This window comes from Chaetodon auriga, chromosome 14 (genome assembly GCF_051107435.1).
Source record: "Chaetodon auriga isolate fChaAug3 chromosome 14, fChaAug3.hap1, whole genome shotgun sequence".
NCBI lineage: Eukaryota > Metazoa > Chordata > Actinopteri > Chaetodontiformes > Chaetodontidae > Chaetodon > Chaetodon auriga.
This window is the reverse complement of record NC_135087.1, coordinates 19,114,584-19,134,675: the sequence shown is the minus strand read 5'-3', so window position 1 is coordinate 19,134,675 and position 20,092 is coordinate 19,114,584. Positions and strand designations below refer to the sequence as shown.

The 20,092-nt window shown below is 42.8% G+C and overlaps 3 protein-coding genes across 4 annotated transcripts; 2 read left to right on the top strand and 1 right to left on the bottom strand.

Annotated features, from left to right (window-relative positions):
* Nucleotides 1–378: 378 nt before the first annotated feature.
* fam177a1 (family with sequence similarity 177 member A1) lies at nucleotides 379–3,710 on the top strand. The gene is made up of 5 exons (XM_076748877.1): nucleotides 379–542; nucleotides 1,049–1,228; nucleotides 1,410–1,476; nucleotides 1,602–1,699; nucleotides 1,866–3,710. Exons 1-5 carry the CDS (start codon nucleotides 474–476, stop codon nucleotides 2,079–2,081), a joined length of 630 nt encoding a protein of 209 aa, XP_076604992.1. The 5' UTR covers nucleotides 379–473; the 3' UTR covers nucleotides 2,082–3,710.
* A 726-nt stretch (nucleotides 3,711–4,436) lies between these two features.
* On the bottom strand, nucleotides 4,437–9,480 carry ppp2r3c (protein phosphatase 2, regulatory subunit B'', gamma). The gene is made up of 13 exons (XM_076748876.1): nucleotides 8,875–9,480; nucleotides 8,658–8,782; nucleotides 8,105–8,209; nucleotides 7,886–7,998; nucleotides 7,206–7,303; nucleotides 6,982–7,052; nucleotides 6,734–6,866; nucleotides 6,556–6,611; nucleotides 6,201–6,276; nucleotides 5,831–5,967; nucleotides 5,173–5,310; nucleotides 5,011–5,070; nucleotides 4,437–4,773 (listed from the first exon to the last, which is right to left on the bottom strand). The coding sequence occupies exons 1-13, from the start codon at nucleotides 8,939–8,941 to the stop codon at nucleotides 4,579–4,581; spliced, it is 1,374 nt and encodes a 457-aa protein (XP_076604991.1). The 5' UTR covers nucleotides 8,942–9,480; the 3' UTR covers nucleotides 4,437–4,578.
* Nucleotides 9,481–9,515: 35 nt separating this feature from the next.
* prorp (protein only RNase P catalytic subunit) lies at nucleotides 9,516–19,991 on the top strand. 2 transcript variants are annotated; one of them, XM_076748947.1, is made up of 10 exons: nucleotides 9,516–10,339; nucleotides 10,577–10,715; nucleotides 10,827–11,061; nucleotides 11,171–11,475; nucleotides 11,724–11,771; nucleotides 11,933–12,065; nucleotides 17,144–17,254; nucleotides 19,211–19,359; nucleotides 19,492–19,690; nucleotides 19,797–19,991. In XM_076748947.1, exons 1-10 carry the CDS (start codon nucleotides 9,904–9,906, stop codon nucleotides 19,938–19,940), a joined length of 1,899 nt encoding a protein of 632 aa, XP_076605062.1. In that variant the 5' UTR covers nucleotides 9,516–9,903; the 3' UTR covers nucleotides 19,941–19,991. The 2 variants fall into 2 exon arrangements, with proteins under 2 accessions (XP_076605062.1, XP_076605063.1); XM_076748948.1 differs by having other exon boundaries at nucleotides 9,550–9,725; nucleotides 19,797–19,990.
* The last annotated feature ends 101 nt before the right edge of the window (nucleotides 19,992–20,092 follow it).

The window sequence follows — 20,092 nt, the reverse complement described above, 5'->3', positions numbered from 1 at the left end:
AGGAATAAAAAGATGTTGTGATGAAATACAGATAATAATAATAAGATAAGAAAAGTGAAAGATCCTTAGAATTGTACTTGAGCACCGTACTTCAGTACTTCTGTTGGTTTCTAGCATTTTATGCGGATATTTTTGATAGTAATATCACATTTTTATTCTTGTTTATGTATTTTTCGACATGTGCCTCTCATCTAGCTAATGTCTAACTAACTGGATAATTTATTTATCTATGTATCTACTTTTATTTTTCTAGATGAACACTGATAGATCAATGAAAGACATATGCACAGCTCTACTGGAACGTGGTAAGAGTTTCTGTGCTGTGCAGAACGTTTACCACCGAATACAAGACTACAGTATGGCTGACAAAACCAGTTATGTACAAAAACTTTTATTTTGAAGAGGCCAGACAGGAAGTGGCACCAGCAGAGCACAGACAACAGGATTGTAGTGAGGTGGAAGGAGTGACTGAGATGGCAGATTTGTCTTTGTATTTGACTAATGTCAACGTTTCATTGGGACAAAGTATGGAAACCGATAAGGTTAGTACGTACGATACAACTTTCAGCATTTTTCGTGATTGTGACAGATTAAACGAAGACTTTTTTAAATTAATAGTAAACTAGCGTTACTTCCTTAGCTACGAAGCTAACAGTCAACAAACAAAAAGTAGCTAAAGTAAGCTAATAAAGACACCAGTGCTTTGCACTGATAACGTCATCCGTTTGTCATAAACTTAGTACCCGTTGTAGCTAGCGTTACATCTATCTATATAATGACAGATGATTTAAGAACATTTAACGTTAGTTAAATAACTTTGTTGGTTAAGTTTCTAATGGGTTTTTCATTTATGTGATTTCATTGTCAGACATGCTGCTACAGTGTGGGAGGGCACGTCAGCCGTCATTAGTTACTGTGTTTACGGCTCAATTATCGGCACTGAAGCATTTACAAATAATTCAAAAGTGAATAACAATACACTGTCTCTTACTAATAATAATGGTGATGGCCTCATTTACACGTATTATGTGCTTTGAATTATTGCCAGAGTCCAGGAGAGGCGACTGAATTTGAGACGGTGGAGATGGGAAACCCTGCGGGGATTAAGGCGAAGGTGCCCCGCAGGACCATCTACTTTGCCAGCGGAGAGACCATGGAGGAGTACAGCACCGATGAAGAGGAGGAAGAGCAGGAGCACGTGAACAAAGACGTCATTACTGTTGATTCGGTAGGCTAATATCAAGTTTTACTGTCCAGAAAGCACCAGGATTTTACAACCTCATGTGTAAAAGACGCTTTAAAGTCACTGAACAACGCTTGAGAAGGACTCTTCGCTCGTATCTGTTCCTTCATGTTTCACCAGCAGATGTGTGGTCTAACCGCCCTGTTTCTCTTCCCATGTATTTCAGTCTAAACTGACCTGGGGTCCATATCTCTGGTTCCACATGTGGCGAATGGCCACCTCCACTGTCTCAGGTACAGAGGTCTGCTGTCACAGTTAGCATTCATGTTAGCACGTCTCACTGGGATCTTCTTAAGTGGGTCAAGTGTTAGAAGTGATCTTTATTGAGTGTGTGTGTGTGTGTGTTTTTTTCCTGCAGTGTGTGACTACATGGGAGAGAGACTGGCCTCTCTGTTCGGCATCACAACTCCTAAATATCAGTATGCCATTGATGAATACTACCGTATGAAGAAAGAGGTGAGACGTGCACACATACACATCCTCCAGTGTCATATGTCAGTGTCGTGTGTACATAGGAAAAAAGCCACACCTTTGAAAGCTGTTCATGCAGAGGCAGGAGCAAGAAACATGAACTCTCAAATAAACAGTATTACATGTGACACACCCTGTGTTCCCCCTGCAGGAGGAGGAGGAAGAGGAGGAGAACCATCTGGCTGAGATGGCGGAGCATCGCTTCGCGGAGCAGCGGAGAGCTGAGCAGGATGATCCTCGTCCTGCTACCGTGGAGCAGCCAGAAGCGGGTGGAGCTTCCTTTGTAAACATCAGCTTTGACCTCGAACCCGAGTCTCCTCTCAACACTCCAGACACCAACAGAGTCCCTTCTCCACTCCCCTCCTGAAAACTGACACCCACAGGCAAACCTCTAACATTCACACATTTCTAGCAGTTGGCAAAACCCTAATTTACTGAGCTGTGTAGATTAATAAAATAGTTATTTTTCTATGTTTTTATTTTGTAAAAGGCGATCTTAGCACACAGTGCAGGGAGAAATTAAAAGGGCTGTGGAAGAGGCTGCACTGGCCTCATCTCTGAATTTAAATTTGTGTATAGCATGAAATCATATGCAAGACTGAGACGCCCCATCTGCTGTTCAGCTGTTGATCCTGCTGCTGTATATATGCAAAGTGAGACAGTTTTGTGATGGACTGGCCTGATACTGGCACTGTCTGTCCATGTCTGCTCTCTGTCTCATCCTGTGCTTCTTGTCTCTGACATCATTGTCTGTTGTGTGATAGAGCTGCATAGTTTTTGACTTCCAGGCTGTAAAGACAAGCAGGTAGTGGTGACATCAGTAGCCAGAACTGGTGTAGAGTACTGGGAACGTGTTGTTCTCTCCAGTTCATCCTGTCATTGCTACACAGTCCCTTACCCAGCTAACTTAATAGGTGTCATATATTAATTGCCAGTTTGACCACAATCTTCTAACCTCTTGTTTCCCTCCAGAGCATAAGATCTGCCCGCTCAGATGTGGTGTTTTAAAAAAGGCGCTTTTGTGGTACAAAGTCAAACTGTCCAGTAGATCAGAGCAGAGCGTGACTCTTATCTGTCCCTGCTAGGATCCGGGGCAGCTGACTGGAGTCAGTCACCGGCCTCATGTGCGTAGTGTATTGATGGACTTGAAAAACCTCCTGTGCACTTTACTGTCTTTTAAGAAGAAGTTTCTCTGTTTCTTCAGAGGTGTCGCAGCACCACTCGGGCTCTGTTGTGCAGGTTGATTAGTGTCAGTGAGATTTGGAGCAACAGCAGTTTGTTGATTTCAACGCTGACCTCAAAGAAGTGGTCGACTGTCTTTGCTTTCTACTTTTCAACATGTGAAAAATGTGTTCCTGCCATGATACTTAAATCAGTTAACAAACAGAAAAAAACAGCTTACATGAAGTAGTATTACTTATTTGCTCTTGGAAATGCCAAAAGTGCTCATTTTTGTGGGTGAAATAATATTGATAGAGTTCAAATCTTTGAAAATTCACTTATACTCAGATGTACTGATGACTGCTGATCTACTGTAGCTCAACCACAAACAATGCTCTGACATTAATGTCTGTTGAGGGGTCATTCTTTAAGTGTCCTTGTGAAATCGTTTCATACGAGTGTGTGTGTGTGTGTGTGTGTGTGTGTGCTCAGTAGGCCTAATGCGGAGACTGAGCTGTCATAAGCTTCTTATTCGTTATTTTTATCCACAGACAGACAGACAGACCTGACGCAGAGAAACTACACACACCTCTTCTGAAAATGGGGTTTAAAGTGAAATGCCAACACTCTCAGACTGTAAAGTGTGTGGTATGTTAAGAATACTTTGTGGGTAAATATTTTTCACTACATGAGTCAATGAAGGATATTATTCATGCTTTTTTATGTGTAAAAAGGGCCAACATATGCAAACGTTTTGGTTACTTTAAAAACCTTTAATGAATCTGTGTATACATATTTATATTTCTATGTTAATAAAACCTTTAAACATTCAAAAGGTTGGCTTTTGTTATTATTACACATAATATACCAAATGAATTTTTCACAATGATTCCACTGTGTTATAAAGGAATCAACCACCTCCTTTACTTCCCATAATGATTCTTTAATGGGAGTTTTATCGTGAGCATAAACAATTAGTCATCACAACCTTGAAGGCTGAATAAAACTGATGAAGATGGACCTTGTTTGCGTAGTTTTAAGTTACTTTTGGATTTCCCTACCTCCTATCTCTTCAGCTCTGAGACTGGTTTCACAAAATCAAAAAAGTTTTTATGGTACAAGTGACCTCCAGACTCTCCCGTCTCCCCGCACCTTGAAAGTAGATGAAATTTGCCCATCCAGCAGTTATAAAGCAACATTATTATTCGTGTTTTTGCCCACTTGGAAAACGCATACCAACATTCACTCTCCTTTAGCTCCACCACCTCCCGAGGGAACCATCTGCTTCACTGTTAATATAAAGTATCGGTGAAAGTGTAGAGTATGTTTCTGTTTGAACTTTTGGATTTGCTCACACCTGTTTGATTTCACTGGGTATAAATAATAATGAGTTTCCATTCAACAAAGAACAGTGAAACATTTAGGAACGGTCAGAAAAGGCAGGAAACAGAAAGACTTATTTAAAGGTCAAAGACAAAAATGTGTATTAGGTCTTTACAGGAACAAGGAACAACATCCACCGTGGACTTCCTGCTTCCATCCAGCTCTTCCTTTTTTTCTCCTCCTCCTTCTTTTCATCTCCGCACGGTTTTCACAACATAGACGTTCATCTCAAACGGAACCAGACGCACCTGAGTCAGCAGCAAGAGTTCAGTTCTGCTCTCAGGTTGGGACTGAAACAGGTGACAGGAGCGTCTCCATTTTCAGGTGTCGTCCCCATCAGCTGTGCTGCTGCCGTCGTTGTCGTTGGCAACCAGCACTTCTCTGTTCTCATAGGTCCAGAAGCCGTTGAGGTCAATCAAGATGCTGGTGACGGTATCACCTTGGCAACTGTTAACCAAGTCCTGGAGAGTGATCTTATAGGGGTCTTTAGGCTTCACCATGTCAAAGATCTCATCCTGAGGAGACACAGAGAGCAAAATCTTTTTCATCCCCAAAACACAGACCGGCTGAACCTTCTGTCAACCAAAATGGGACAGAGCCGTCATTTAAGATCAAACCGAAAGAAGCATTCGCTGTCTTAAAAGCAGCCATCACACGACAGAGATAATTCTAGCCAGGCTGTGTGTGAGGACTGATCAAGAACCTTGGCTGGACTGTGTGTGTGCGCGCGCGTGTGTCTGTGTACAATATACCTTGACATCCTGGAAGGAGACGGGCTCCTGTCCGTGGAGTTTCATCTGCTCCTGAATGGCCTGAACGACAAAGTGCAACACAGGGAGCGTGAATGCGTGTTTGTGAAGAAATACAAGGTTTTCTTTGAGCGCCATTATTGTGTTTGTGTGCAGCTGACATACCCTGAAGAAATAGTTGAGGGAGAAGACGTTGAGGTATCCTTGATTCTCCATGTCCAAGAGTTTAAAAATATACTGCAATGCTGCTGGCTCCTTCCTGTTTTCCAGCGCCAATACAAAGTCTAGATAGGTCTTATAGTCCTGAAATAGAAGGAAAGACACACAACTGTGTTCAGTAAATATCCAATTTAAACTCACAGAGGAGAGCTTTAGAGGAACACTGTCTAATTCTCAGCATTAAAAAGTGTCATCAAATGTGTGAGTCAGCTGTTCAGAGAGGACGCACGGCGTTCACTTAATGAGCAGCTGAAGATTAACCGTTGAGTTTGTCTGAAGTTGAACATTAACATACAGACAGGTAAATGAGAGGACAAGAGGAACAACTGCAGGCGACTCCACGCAGGACATGAGGGGTCACTGAATGGTTTGATGAGTATGTAAATGATGGGAGTCGTATGCTGTGAACTTCATAGTCACCAGATCTCAACCTGGTCGACCACCTACGGGAGATTTTGGACCACCACCATCATCAAAACACCAAATGAGGGAATATGCTTCTGAAGAGTCGTGTTCATCCAGGAGGAATGGAGCTATTCTTTGATTTGTACATGTACCACCCTATGTTAGGGTTTAACCCCCCCCCCCGCACTGCTAACTGTACCATTTCTCCATCATAGGTGAGACACTCCTGAAACACTCTGTCCAGGAAGACTGAGGTGAGCGTAGCGGTGCCGTAGCGTGAAAGCTCCTCTTTGCTCAACATGCCGTTGTGGTCCTTATCCAGGTTGAGGTACTGGCCTGTAGAGAAAAAAACATAAAGACATAAAATAAATAGAAAATAAATCTGAAAATCCCAGATTCACACCACTCTTTCCAAGGTCTTATCATTTAGCTGGCACTCATAATGTATATTACGCTGGACACGCAGTATCTTATCATTCAGTGCTGAAAGTGATCTGCACCTGTGTTATTCTCCAGGCTCATTTAACATCCAACACACATCTGACACTCACGCACAGCCGTTTTCTCACCGTACACTCGCAGAGCCGAGGGGGCGGAGAACCAGTTGGACTCCTGACTCTCTTTCGACAGCTCCTCGTCTCGCAGCTGGGAGCACAGAGGGAGCGGGAAAGAGAGTGTGAGCGAGGAGAGGCAGGAAATGACATCAGCTGGTTTTGACACTTGCATTAATCCACAAAACACAGCTACAAAGTGACTCATCTCTCAGGGAGACTATTACAGTCACAGCTTTGGTCCTTTACATGCCTGCTGGTGGTGTACAAACCTACACAAACAACTACACAACCGATGGCAAAGTATGAATTAACGCAGGAGGAAAGGTTGTGAAAAGAAAAACAATGGATGTGAACGATGAAGACATCCAACCTCCAGCAAGTCGTCCAGAAAACTACAGGCCAGAATATCCTGGATTTTAATCTTTCCTGAAAAACAAAGGAGACACAAACACCCTCAGTAAAGACATCCTTATAAACACACATTACAGCCACAGATATTAGGTCTGTTAAAGCTCTCTCTCAGTGCCATGTGTGGGGTTCAGTCTCACCTGTTCGGAGGGGGTCGAGGAAGAAAAAGAACTTGCGAACAGCGGTGCACACGTAGAAAGAGTAGAAGGACTTCTCCAGCCCGTCCAGCTGAGGCAGGGTGGGGATCAGCTCCAGGATGTAGTTCTCCAGATCCTACGCAGAATGACGAGTGTTATTTCAGCACTACTGCAAACCATCATTTTCCCACCAGCTGAAAAGCTTCCAATCACTTGAACTGAAACTCGTGGCCACTGATGGAGATGCTCACCGACTCTCTGAGGTGGCCCTGTCCTGCTACGTCATACAGACTGAGTCCGATCCGGGTCTGATGCAGCCACACTGGATATACAGAGAAAACCAGAATGAGCAACATTCATGTGACAAGACATTCACCAGTGCAGATGAATCCATGTCAGTAAACAGGGGCGGAAGATTCTTCACTACATGTAAAAAGAGATAAGGTCAACCAGAAAGCCAAATGAAGGCCCACACCTTTCCTCATGACGTAGTTAAAGAACTGCATGATGGAGATCCGGCCGTAAGGGTCGCTGTGGAGCAGCTTGGCGTAAACTCTGGCGGTGAAGAACTTCCTGAGGGAGGAGAAAGAAGTTTTAACTTTGCTCTATTCGATCTGAAAGCCAAATTTCCAGACTTTACATCTGCCACGAACATGTTTCTTCCCCTGGGCGTGTTAGCTGGAATTCATTTTTCAAGACCTTGTACAATTCCTCTCTGCTATACTCAAAGTCAGAGTTCTCTTTCTTTTGCCATAATGAAAACATGACTTCGTTTTTGAATATTCAATCCCTTTAAAACTGACAGTGAACACACATTGACACATTAACCACCGACTGTGTGTGTGTGTCCACTTCCTGGTTGAAAAGCTTGTTTTAATGGCCACAGTGTGTGTGTGTGTGTGTGTGTGTGTGTGTGTGTGTGTGTGTGGCTTGGATTGATCTGAGTATACAGTTACAAATTCCATCAGCTAAGACACACTGACACCAGGCGGATATAAAGTCAAGCTGCCAGGGGGATTTTCCAAAAGCAACCTTTGATCTAGCATGAATCCAAGGCACAAACAAGAACACACTGCACATATAAAACAAGTGTGGCACAGGGGCTTTTACCCAAGCTGTGCTGCTGCCTGTAAACCTCTACTTCCTGTTACTTACTTGCACTTGGGCCCGGCCTTCTCCCCCACCTGCAGGTAGGCTTCATAGCTGATCATGGCCTCTTCCCCACTCACAGGAGGGACCTGGTGCTTATCGAGCAGAAACCACAGATTCTGCAGAAAGATACAAAAAGAATTAAAGAGACAAGATCAAGTCAATAGACACCACACAGCAAACCCACAGTGCTGACATCATTATGTTTCAGTGTGTGTGCTTTACCTGAAGTTCCTCATTATCCAGCAGTTCTCTGCTCTTCCTCTGGAGGAAGACGGCTCTGGATTCCTCTCTCAGCTTCTGCAGTAACACCTCATCCTCTGCTGGGAGCTGCAAAAGAACATCACCACCAACACCTGAGTTCAGTTCACTTCTGCACATCTTCATCACTAAACTGCAGGCCTGCATCGTGCCACCTCATACTCTACTCATAATGGTTGTCAACTATTAATTTAGTCGCCAACTATTTTGGTTGTCAATTAATTTAAGTAGTGGCAACCCCGAATGAAGACCGGTTATTACTGCTAAAACTGCATTTCACTGGTTTGTTTTGTTCTGTGTCACTTTTAATCAAAAATCTGTATGACTAAATCTTTTTCTTCTTCAATGTCCTCGAAGTGTAACCTTTCTGTCAAATGGATACTTGGCAAGTGGAGTTGGGAGATTAAGTGAGTATAGTTAGAGTTTAGTCCTCTGTCTTGTACCACAAGATAATTAAAATGACATGAATGACAGCAGTTTTCATTGGGTTCACACCTGTCACGTATTGAAATATTACCCTGTAGTAAAATCGTGGGATGTTCTTGTAGGACTGGTCTCTGTCGCCTCCTCCCTTCCACTCTGTGTAATATTTGCTGAACAGCTCCGTTTCCTCTGCTTTCTTTTCCTCGTCGCTTCTCTCATCTGTACAGCAAGTGACAAAATGTTCATATTGACTAAGCTAACAGTTAGCTAACGTTAGCCAGTATGTGACGATAGTTTACGTTTTGCTTCACCTTTTTTGGAATTTGCCAACCTCCTTTTCAAAATATCCGACCAGTGAGCCTGTTGTTCTTTAGCCATACCAGCTCCGAAGTGAATCCAGTATAACCTTTATCTGCAAAAAGTCAAAAATAGTCTGTAAAACCGACTGGCGTACAAAACTAGCCAAGGTATCCCAAAATGGGACAGCATCAAGTTGCTGAATGAAGAATGTTGCTTCCGGTTTGAATGTTTCTATTTCAAAATAAAAGCTTAATTTCTGTCCTCGCAAACCATTCAAAGGAAAAAATAATGAAGTAGCAAAGTAAATTTCTTACAGTTGTCAAATTATTCAAATTCTCATTGCAAAGTCATCAATGCAATCATTACATGCAGTTTCATGGTCTATTTATAACCCAAACAAGCTAAGCTAACACAGAGTACATAAAGCACGTAAAGTACATGAAAGAAGATGCTTCTGTGGAAATGTAGGAAATCATTATGAAACGGACATTTTTTCCCCCAAAATACTCCTTGAATATTGGTATTTCTTCGTTTTGAAATGCTAAAATTTGCGCCTTCGTGACCAAATTGTTCCTTCCGGCCTTCCTCTGGTTATCTTTAAAAACTTGACGCAGCTCACAAACGTAGATGTCGAGCGTTGATGACGTAAGATGTGCGACTCGCGACATGCCTAGAGTTGTGTTTATTAATGAAGTTGTGTGGAGCGGAAGAGGCTGTTTCAGTTGATTAAATGTGGATATCGCCGTCAAGTGAGTCGTATTTAAAGGTTTACACTGGTCTGCAGAGCCCACGAGAAAGTGGAAGTCATCTTTAAGCAACTACTGGCATTTTGAAACAGGCATGTTATCTGGCTGGTCTCATTGTGAGTTCATTGATTCATGTAACTAACAGCATGTCTTAATTTTGTGGACAGATGTTTTAGAAAAGAAGTGTTTCCACAGTTTGTAATATAAGAATTATAGCTCATTTATTACTGAAGTGAATGTGAAGCTTAGTAATAGATCATCAACAGTAAGTTCTCACAAGCCCAGAGATTAAACATGGGCTCCACCTTAATATTAAATGTCAGAACATGCCAGAAAGCCTTGAAGCCGTTCTTTCACCAAGGAAGTTTAGCTTTACACACACTGAAGACTTCTCTGTGCAAACCATCGCGGCAGCCTCTCTCAGCACGCTTTCTGTGCAGCAGAGACTCTAACCCCAGCCCAGTTGGCAGGCAGGCAGACAGAAAGAACAGTGGACAGGGAGGAGTAAGAAACCCCTCCATCAGGCGTAGGGAGGAGGAATTGTGGGACGATGCTCTGACGGGAAGAGGTAAGAGCTCCGCTCTTCGGCAAAGGCCTTCCTTCACCAAATCTGTGTTTGCTGCTGGGACGGCAAAGAGGACGGCAGCAGAGATGCTGAGGAGGAAAACAGCCTCTCAGGATAAGGAGCAGGATGCGGAGGAGTTCAAAGAGAGGGCAACTCGAGGCGCAGGTGGGACATACTGGAATCAAGTGGACATCTTTTCTCTATTAGTCAGACCTTTCTGGTGCAAATTACAACATTACATAAAACAAATTGCATGCAGGAACAAGGCAGTTAAAGTAAATGTGCAAAAATAATTACATATTTTCAACAGACACTCGATGACCTGTTGTTTTGTTAAATGTTTCTTCTGTGAAAGCGTTTGGGAGTCATTGTCTCCGTCACTGAGGCGTGAATGTTTCACAGGGAAGGTGCAGCCTCCTGACCGGCCGCTCTCTCCTGCCGAGTGGAAGAAGCTGAAGGAGTCTCTGGGAAATCCACACCGCTTTGACTTCCAGATGATGTTGGCGCTGTTCAACTCTGGGGGAGATCTGGATATCGCCAAGTGAGAAGAAGACGAGTGTGTCTTTGATTTTGAAAACGTTTTGTCGAGGCTGAATCGTCATTGCAACAAACAGGAAGTTTGATGTTATGTCTGCTAACCTTTCTGCCACAGGTCCCTGATGACTTTTGTTGCCATGGAAACAGGGACGCTGTCTTATGAGCTGTTACTGCGGTACCTGACGCTGTGTGTGAACGGCGGCCACGACGCTGAGGTGTTTGACGTCTATGACATTATGAGGGGAAGTTTCCCTTCTCTGGACACAGGAGCTTCCAGCCTCTTCATCAAGTCCTTCAGCCGCACACCGAGGTGGAGGGAGGCTCTCAGCATCCTGCACGAGGTTAAGAAGGTGAACAGCGTTTTCATGGCGACTTAGAAGATGTTTGTAACTCATTTTGGAGCTAGAGGACACAACATCCCCACTCTGTCATGACCTGGTTCTACTGTCATCCTAACAGGTCTTCACCCCGTCACCACGCAACTATGGGGATGTCATCGCAGGAGCAATGTTGCACGGTGACAAGACCACTGCCTGGGCTCTTTATGATGAAATGCTTGGACAAAGACTGAATCCACACCAGGAGACCTGGGACGCTCTGTTTAAGGGAGTGATGAAGAGTGAGGAGGACAAAGGGAAGGAAGCAGAGGGCATGTCTGAGTCGGAGCACCAGGAGAAGCTGCTGGAGATTCTGCTCTACATGAGGAACAACCAGATCTACCCCCAAGTCAGCCTCGCCAGCAGCATCAAGACCTGGTTTGAGAGGTACAAGAGAGTGATAAAGATGCTGAAGGCCAAGAGGGAAACTGAGGCTGGATGTGCATTATACCATTTCTTAAACTACGAGCATCAGTTCTTTCAACTGTGGCCAAAGTCTTTCATTCAGTCTAATAATTACAGGGTTAAGAAGTGCTGCCTTTAAAACCATCACGTGATCAAGCTGTAAACTGTACATGCTGCCCTGATGAGTTGTGTTTAGATGCGACTTAAACAGACTCTCTCCCTGTCTTCAGTCTCCCGGGACAGAAATGGACGGGACATTGGACCAGCCCCACCCCAAAGTAATTACACCACCTCCTACCTCAACATGAATCTTCATGGCAGTTTATGTGCTTTCATCCATATTTGTTCAAGGGCAAACTGTGTGTTCTGTAAGTGTGTATGTATCATTTATGTATGTATGTGTGTGTGTGTGTGTGTGTGTGTGTGTGTGTGTGTTTAGGGGTGTGTGTAGGTGTTGTGGCTCTGAGTTAGAGTCCATTCAACTGACTGCTGAAGAGTACCAACAGCTGAAAGACAGAGTGACGACTGATGTCATTCAGGGAAAAGATGTTTTCAACAAGACGACACCAGAGGTACACACATACACACACACACACACACACACACACACACACACACACACAAAGCAACTACCTTAAATACATCTCCACAAGGACTCGAACTCATAATATTTTTTTCTTTTTAATTTAATCTCACTGTATGCAGTTCTGATTTTACACATTGGTATTAACAGATGAACACTTCCTGATGCTCACGGTGTATTAGTTGGTCTGCACTTGCAGTCGTCATCAGAGCAATTCCATCTTGTTCTTATATGCAAAAAATGGTTGGTTTAAACCAAAAATTGTACGCCTGTGTTGAGGCTTATCCGTCAGCAGCGTGGTACATTAGCTTTGTAGCTCCGTCTCTTCCCTTCTGCTAGATGGCGCCATTGGTGCACATGCAGCTCGAGGCTGTTGAGGTTAGTCCAAACAGCTTAGTAAACTTGAGCTGATGAGCAGATCTCCTTTTGATGCACTTAAAGAAGTCGTTTCAAAGGAATGTGAGTTTAATGTCAGACACAGTGAGGTGGCAAAGACTTGAGTGATTAATTTCCCTCAGGACTGGTATGACTGATGTTTATTTGTAATTAGTCCACTTGTTGCATACGGCTATCTGGCTACAGTTTTCACTCTCTATGGTTGCGAGCATAACAGTACTGACTTTTATTCACAGCAGCCTCAGAAACATAAAACAGAGATTAAAGGAACAGTTTGACATTTTTTGGGACTCATGCTTATTCACAGAGTTAAATGAAAAGTTTGATGCCACTCTCATATCTGTCTGTTCAATGAGAAGCTAGCCGCTTAGCTTGGCTTAACAAAAAGACTGGAAACAGGGGGAAATAGGTAACAAAATGTGCCTACCAGCAGCTCTCAAGGTCACTAATTAACATGTTATATCTCATTGGTTTAATCTGTAAGAGTGACACCTTGTGGCCTGGGAATAAGCACAGTTCCCAAAATACCAAAACATTCCTTTAAATCAGGATAAATCCACTGATGGAAGATTCAATGCATTTTGTAGATATGAGAGAAGAGGCTGCACATAAGGGACTCCAACTGTGTGACAGACGTCCTCAGTGCACAGACAGTTAGGACCCTGATACTAGCAAGCAGGGCACACGTGTATGTTAAGTTAAACTCAAAATGAGTCTTTTCGAGGTGTATGCTCCTTTCATAACCAAGAGAAGACCGTCTTCACTGTATCTTGCATGCATATGTGCACTGTCTGTGTGGAGAGAGAGCCAGCGCATAAGCTTTTCATTGGACTGGAATGTGCTGGCTGTGTTTTTTTTTTTTTTTTTTTTTTTTGAAATGCCGAACACGATAAACTTAAAAACAAGGTTATTCAAATGTAATAGTTCCAAAAAGAAACTTCAACATCTCTAACATGTTGTTAGTAATATGTCATATTCCATTTATGATCAGAGGGATCGTTTGCACGTGGTCCTGCGTGTTTTTCGGTAGTCAGGGGGAGTTTGTTGGTGCAACTGTTAGTTAAATTGAGGGGATTTCCAGCATGTGGAGCACCATGAGAATCTGGACCACAGCTACCTCCCGCCAGACCAAGGAAGGCAGACAGACATGCTGTTTAACTCGATTTGATTAATTCCCAGTCAAAGGCAATTCATTTTAAGGGCAAACGGGGCGCTTCAGACGACAGTGAAGCAGCAGACGCTGGCCGGGGCAGACAGATGGAAAGGGGAAGTGGAGCTGAGTTTGTCTGCGTGTGGTGAAGCACAGATATGTACAGTAGAGAGATGTTGAGACACATAAAGCAGACAGCAAAGCGTGCATTTGGATAGGACACCTGACCTCTGTGAGACGGAACGATCAGCTTTGAGGCTGTAGTGTGCAGTGGTGGTGGATATTGGTTATATTAAAGGACAATTTTTTTTCTGTTCACACTATGTCAGAAACAGAAATAGAACATTCTAAGTTCCCCGGTGGTCGCACGTTTGCCGGGCTGCTCCGCTGCATTGTGTCACATTGTGCTCCTGTACAATTGCCTTTGTGTTTTTGTGTCCAGCGTGTATCGTTCTGCCAAGAGATGCTTCGTGTTTTCAGCCAACAGAACATATTTCAGCGCAGATACAAGCCTCAGATACTAAAACAAGGACAGAAGCTTGGTCTATTTTTAGCATTTCAACATGTAAAAACGGCCGCACTTATCTCCCCACAAAAGAGTCGTCTGCTTTGTTATCATTTTGAGCCAGTGTCCGCTCACCACAATGCAAATGTTGCACTTCAGTATCAAAAATGACAGTCACAGGAAATGAATAAGACTAAAATGCTTACATACACGGTTAGCCTCTGTACAGCGATCTGGTATTACTGCTTTTGCTGTCAGCAATCATATATCCTAAATACTTTGGGGCTCAGTCTCTCTTCCCTTCAGTGAAATATGGCTAAAATAGTGGCCCAAATCTAATTCTATATGAAGAACGCAGATATGTGATATGAATTATAATATATATAGAGGCATCTTTGATATTTTGTCACGTCTACAGAAGACAGGCTGTGCAGGGAGGATTTTTTTCTCCAGTATAGCACTTTGAAATCAGTTCCAGTAGCACATTATGCTATTGGAAAATGTTAAATAAAGGTTAAATAAACATGCTGCTGACCATCCCACTGTGTCGGGCTGTGTTTGCTTCAGTCACATTTATTTCAAACGTTACTTCTGACATAATTCAAATGTGGATAGAAAATGCTTAATGTGAGTGGAAGTTATGCCACAAAACAATATAAAATGAAGCTTAGGATGAGGTGGAACTGATATGATGAGTGTTAGACATTAAATAAACTCAACAGGAAGTTCCTACTAAAGTGTTTGAATTTAAAGTAATATATGTATAAAGCTGTTGGGTAAGTTTATAGAATGCTATCGTGCGCTGCATGGGAATGGTACATGAGCAGCATTGTAAGCTTATTTACGCAGGTGTGTGTGTGTGTGTGTGTGTGTGTGTGTGTGTGTGTGTGTGTGTGTGTGTGTGCGTCTGTGTGTTTTAAGCAGTCATATTATCCACAGCAGCACAATGAGCTGGTTTCACATATCAGCTCTGGAAAGTCCCTGGATAATTATACTGGACTTTCTCTCCGTCTCTCTTCCTCTGGCTCCTGCTCTCACTCTCTCTTTTTTTCTTTGCCATTTTTCCTGTTTTTTTGTTTTTTTTTTTTGCAATCTTTCTCCACAACATCCATCCTCTTCACCACCACACTTCCATCTACCCATCATCCATCAGGCTTTTTCTCTAATTCCTTTTGCAGCTCAGCCGAAACCAGCCTACATTATGAAACGACACAACGTCGTAAAACTGATTATTGTTCCGTACTGTACGTGTTTGCGTGTGAGTTTGCTGAATCGAAGTGATCTAAGTAGTTCCACAGTTCCATCAGAGGAGGAATATTTCAGCCTTTTTTGCATATTTACACTCATTTTGATTGCGTGCTTCTTACAGTGTGCGCACTGTCAAGTTTCAAGTCCAGGGGAATTCACAGCAGCCTATTTCCATACTGCTGCTATCTAAAAGTGAAAGCACTAACAATGTTCACGTGCTGGAGGACTATTCTAACCTTCAGCGTATCTTCTTTTAGTCTAAGTCTAATCTAAAGAAAAGCTTTGTCCAAGCGGGAAAAAAAAAAGATGGTTCCCTGTCATTACCCAGGTCTGCAGTGTGTACATTTTTTAAGCCATTAAACTTCATCATATGTCAGTTGAGCAGCCAGCTGGCACGCTGCCATCTCAGTAACAAGAAGGAAAGGGCAGGTAGACTTCTTACTGGCAGGCCCTGTGATCAGTCAGTGGGACGGCCAGCCGACCATGAGGCCTGTCGACTCACAGGTGTTCAGTTACGCTCCTCGACCACAATAAGGAACAAGCCCCTGATGTTGTTATTAGAGAGCTCTGCAGGCTTTTTTCTGTACGTTTTCAGCCCTGCACATGTTTAGTCAGACTTCCAGCTCATTAGCCAGTCAAACTGTCAGCTTTTAAGGCCGCCACCTTTCCAGAAAATGAGCGCGCCTGCCGCTGTACCCAGATGTCGTTTGACGTCAATCATGTCTGATTTTGACTTTGTAGTCATTAATGTAAAACAGAGCTGAGTAAACTGAGTAAGATAATACACAGAGAACACAGATACTGAGGAAGGTCACGTAGAGTACTGCTGCTGTTTATTCAGTATTGTTATTGTTATTATTTCTAAATTTAACGGACTTTTGCTCCTGGCTCATAGTACACGAAAAGCCTCCTGATAAAGAAAAGAAATCTAATATAAAGGCAACAAGTCGAGCACATTCTTTTGCCTTCAACTGTAACAGTTTTTGGCCACGTTCTGCTGTTTCTATCATAACTTTTTGGCTATGCTCTTGCAGCAGGGCTCTAGGGACTGTAATAATGGTCCTGACTGAAATATCTCCACACCTGTTGGATGGATTGACATGACATTTTGTACATTTGGACATCTTGGACATTCCCCAGAGGATAAATCCCGATCCAAATCTTTTCCCAGAGGGCCACCAGCAGGTCAAATTTATGACTCATTCAGTGAAATATCTGTACATGTACCAGATGGATTGGACCACAGATTTGAACAGACATTTCATCAGGCCTAGAGGATGAGTGATAATAAGTTTGGAGATACCCTTTTCCTTTAGTGCCACCATGACGTTCTTAATTTGTCTGATGACCACATACTGAGACACTAGTGACATTCCCATCAAGTGCGAAATATCAGCGTGTTCGCATTGTCTCTGTGAATGTGTTGTGAATGTGTCAAAGCACAGCTGTGCTTCTGTAGAGCCTCACAGGGCTGTGAGCGTGGCTCTGGACTCCTTTCTTGTGAGTAACTCATGCAGGATCATGTATTTATCACTGTGTTGGTCCTTTTCTCAGCCTTGTTGCATTTTCATGCATCTCAAAGAAGCTTTTCCACTATTAACATCTGCACACTACTATAAAATACCCTGCAGCTCTGTGGTTATATAGGAAAAGCAGTAATGTCAAGGAGTGTAAACTCAGGTGCTTTTGGACAATTTCTTTTTCTATCTCCTCCACTGTCTCTCTGTTCATGTCTGTCTATCCATCTCTCTGTCTAACGTCTGTTCAGGAGTTGGAGAAGTTCAGGGCGTTTGTGAAGAGGAAGCCGGCTTTTGATGTGGTCATAGATGGACTGAATGTAGCAGGTATCAGCAAGGACAGAAGCAAGCTGTCAGAGACGGTGAGAAAACCCACGCATCTGCATGCATGCAAAATGTAAAATAAAAGAGATGCAATTAAACATTTCACAGGATCTACCGGTCCAACTGTGCTTATTCAGAATCATCGCTGCACATGCACACACACTGTTTTACAAACTAGATTTCAGTGGTTTCTTCCTACATGTATGTCTGTCTAACGCAGGGGCTTTTCTGCCAGTTGCACTATGACTTTGTGATTTTAATATCACTCCGTCTGCTTGTCTGCCCACATCTGTCTGTCTATCAGAGTGTGTGTGTGTGTGTGTGTGTGTGTGTGTGTGTGTGTGTGTGTGTGTACGTACGTGTGAACTACTTGTCTTTCTGTCTCTCTGCATTAAAATATGTCACATCTTTCCCAGATGTTATGTGGCTACAAGACAAAGGAAAGTACAAAAGCAAATTTAGAAACCATTTTCCTATCTTGTCATCTGGTTCATGGGAAAGCTAAATCAATTATTAAAATGAATGTAAATAGAAATTTACATCAGGCCCACTGGCAGAAAGTTTTATTCAAATGCCTGTATGAATGAAATGGGAGGTCAGCGATACAGATCTGTATGAATTATGAAAATACCTGCTAAATTTACAATGTGTCAACGCTGTCAGGTTGTACTGAAGCACAGTGGTGCTTTGAGCTAAATGCTAATGTAAGCATGCTAACACGCTCACAGTGACAATGCTGACAAGTGGATCTTTAACAGATAATTATCAGTACACTGTAAAGTGTGCCAAAATTGACCATGTTATGCTAACATTTGCTAACTAGCACTTAACACAAAGTACAGCTGGAGCTGATGAGAATGTCTTTAGTTACTTTGGTTATACAACATATAAGCAAGAAGAAGTACAAATTGAAATCCTGACCTGATGATGGCACTAGATGAAAAGTTATTATGATTAATTCTGAGGCATTTGTTGGGTAAGCTGCTTAAGTATCCCTTTAAACCCACAAATGTCAACCCTATGATGGCATTAGAAGAAAAGCCCAGGGATCACCAAAGTCATTAGGCGTCTGACTCTGGGAACCACACGTCGGGACAAAATTTCATCGCAAGCTAATAGTTGTTAAGATATGTCAGTGGACCAAAGTGGTGGACAGACCAGCTGACAGCGGCATCCATTGAGCTATGCCAGCTATGCTAGAAATGATATATATATATAGGTCAGATGATATAAAATGATGACATTTAAAGGCTTCCTGATGGGCCCTCAGATGACTTCAGCCACACTACATTTCGTGACAATCGACTCCCCAGATTTCATCATACATCTCAGTTTAACAAAACTCTTTTTTCAGAGCTACAGAAGGAACGAGTGGGAGGTTTTGCTGTGGCAATAAGAAGGCTGACAGAAGCGCTGCCTTGCGTTATCCTTGACATAAGTGAGAGAGGCATAGTAATTAGTCACCCGATGTGGTTTCAGCCATATCTATGGGTCAATTCAGAAACAACAAATGCTTGTTCTTCCTCTCTTTTTGGCTTGTAAAAAAAAACACATCCACAAAACATGACTGTGGCGTGTTCACTCACAAAGGCATTTCAGTTACATAACCTATGTCTGTAGCACAGCCACAGTATGTTCTTGCGTGGTTTTGTTGCACAACTTACAAAACCTCCTCCAATTCTCATGCATATCTCTGCTGTTTATCTTTTTAACGCACAATGACATTTTACACCATATACCACACACACATCCACACACGCACACACACACACACCCATTCTAACAGTCAGTGTGGGATTAGTAGATGCAAAATATGTTAAAACTTGTCTTAAATCTTGTATTAGTCATGTAGAAGCTGCTACATGCACCATTAGGTGTGGTTATGGATCTTAATGGAGCTGGCATCCAGACATTTGTGTCATTAAATATTCAAATATCAAAGTGTTGAGATATGTACATATGTGTGTGTGTGTGTGTGTGTGTTTGTGTTTCAGTTGTTGGCTGTGGTGTCAGAGCTGGAGCGACAGGGCCTGACTATGCTAGTGTTGGGGAGGAAACACATGCTGCAGCCCTCCAAATCCTGGGATAGACTCAACATGAACCTTATCCAGCGGAAAGCTTATTGCTTCTTCACTGAAAACATGTGAGCGCCTGATAATAAAAAAGAATCATATGGAATATACTCCAGAGAAAACACATAGAGTTATTTTGCAGTTGTAAATATATTTTTTTCGTAATAAGTTTACCTCACGCTTTTGGTCTATGTGTCTGTCAGTTCGGAGGATGACCCCTTCTTGCTGTATGCCGCTCTGCATTCTGGGAACCACTGTCAGTTTGTGAGTAGGGACCTAATGAGAGACCACAAGGCCTGCCTGTCAGATGAAGCCACCAGACGGCTCTTCTTCAAATGGCAGAGAGGCCACCAACTGGTAGTGGATGGATATTTGGCAGCAAGCGGTAGTGTCCGATTTCTGGTGAGGAAAAGGAGTAGCGGGCAGAGGAGGGGAGGGTGTGAGGGGAGAGGGATGAAGACAGAGGCATACCAATTAACACTGTGTACGTGTGTGTTTGTGTGTTTAGAGTATTCCCAGCTATGACACCATTGTCCAGACTTCAGCCAACTCGTGGCACTTTCCCTACGACGACACAGAGGACAGGAGCACCCATGAAGTACCACAACGATGGCTCTGCCTCACCAAGAAGCATGAACACACACATTCATAATTCATATGTTTTGATCATGACTGTGGACTTGTGAATAAAACATTTACTACAAATAACAAAGTGACCTACACTCTTTAATTTAACTTTGTATAATGAGGAAAATTAAAATAGATTAGATTTTTGGTAATAATGATAATAATGGTAATCTTAAA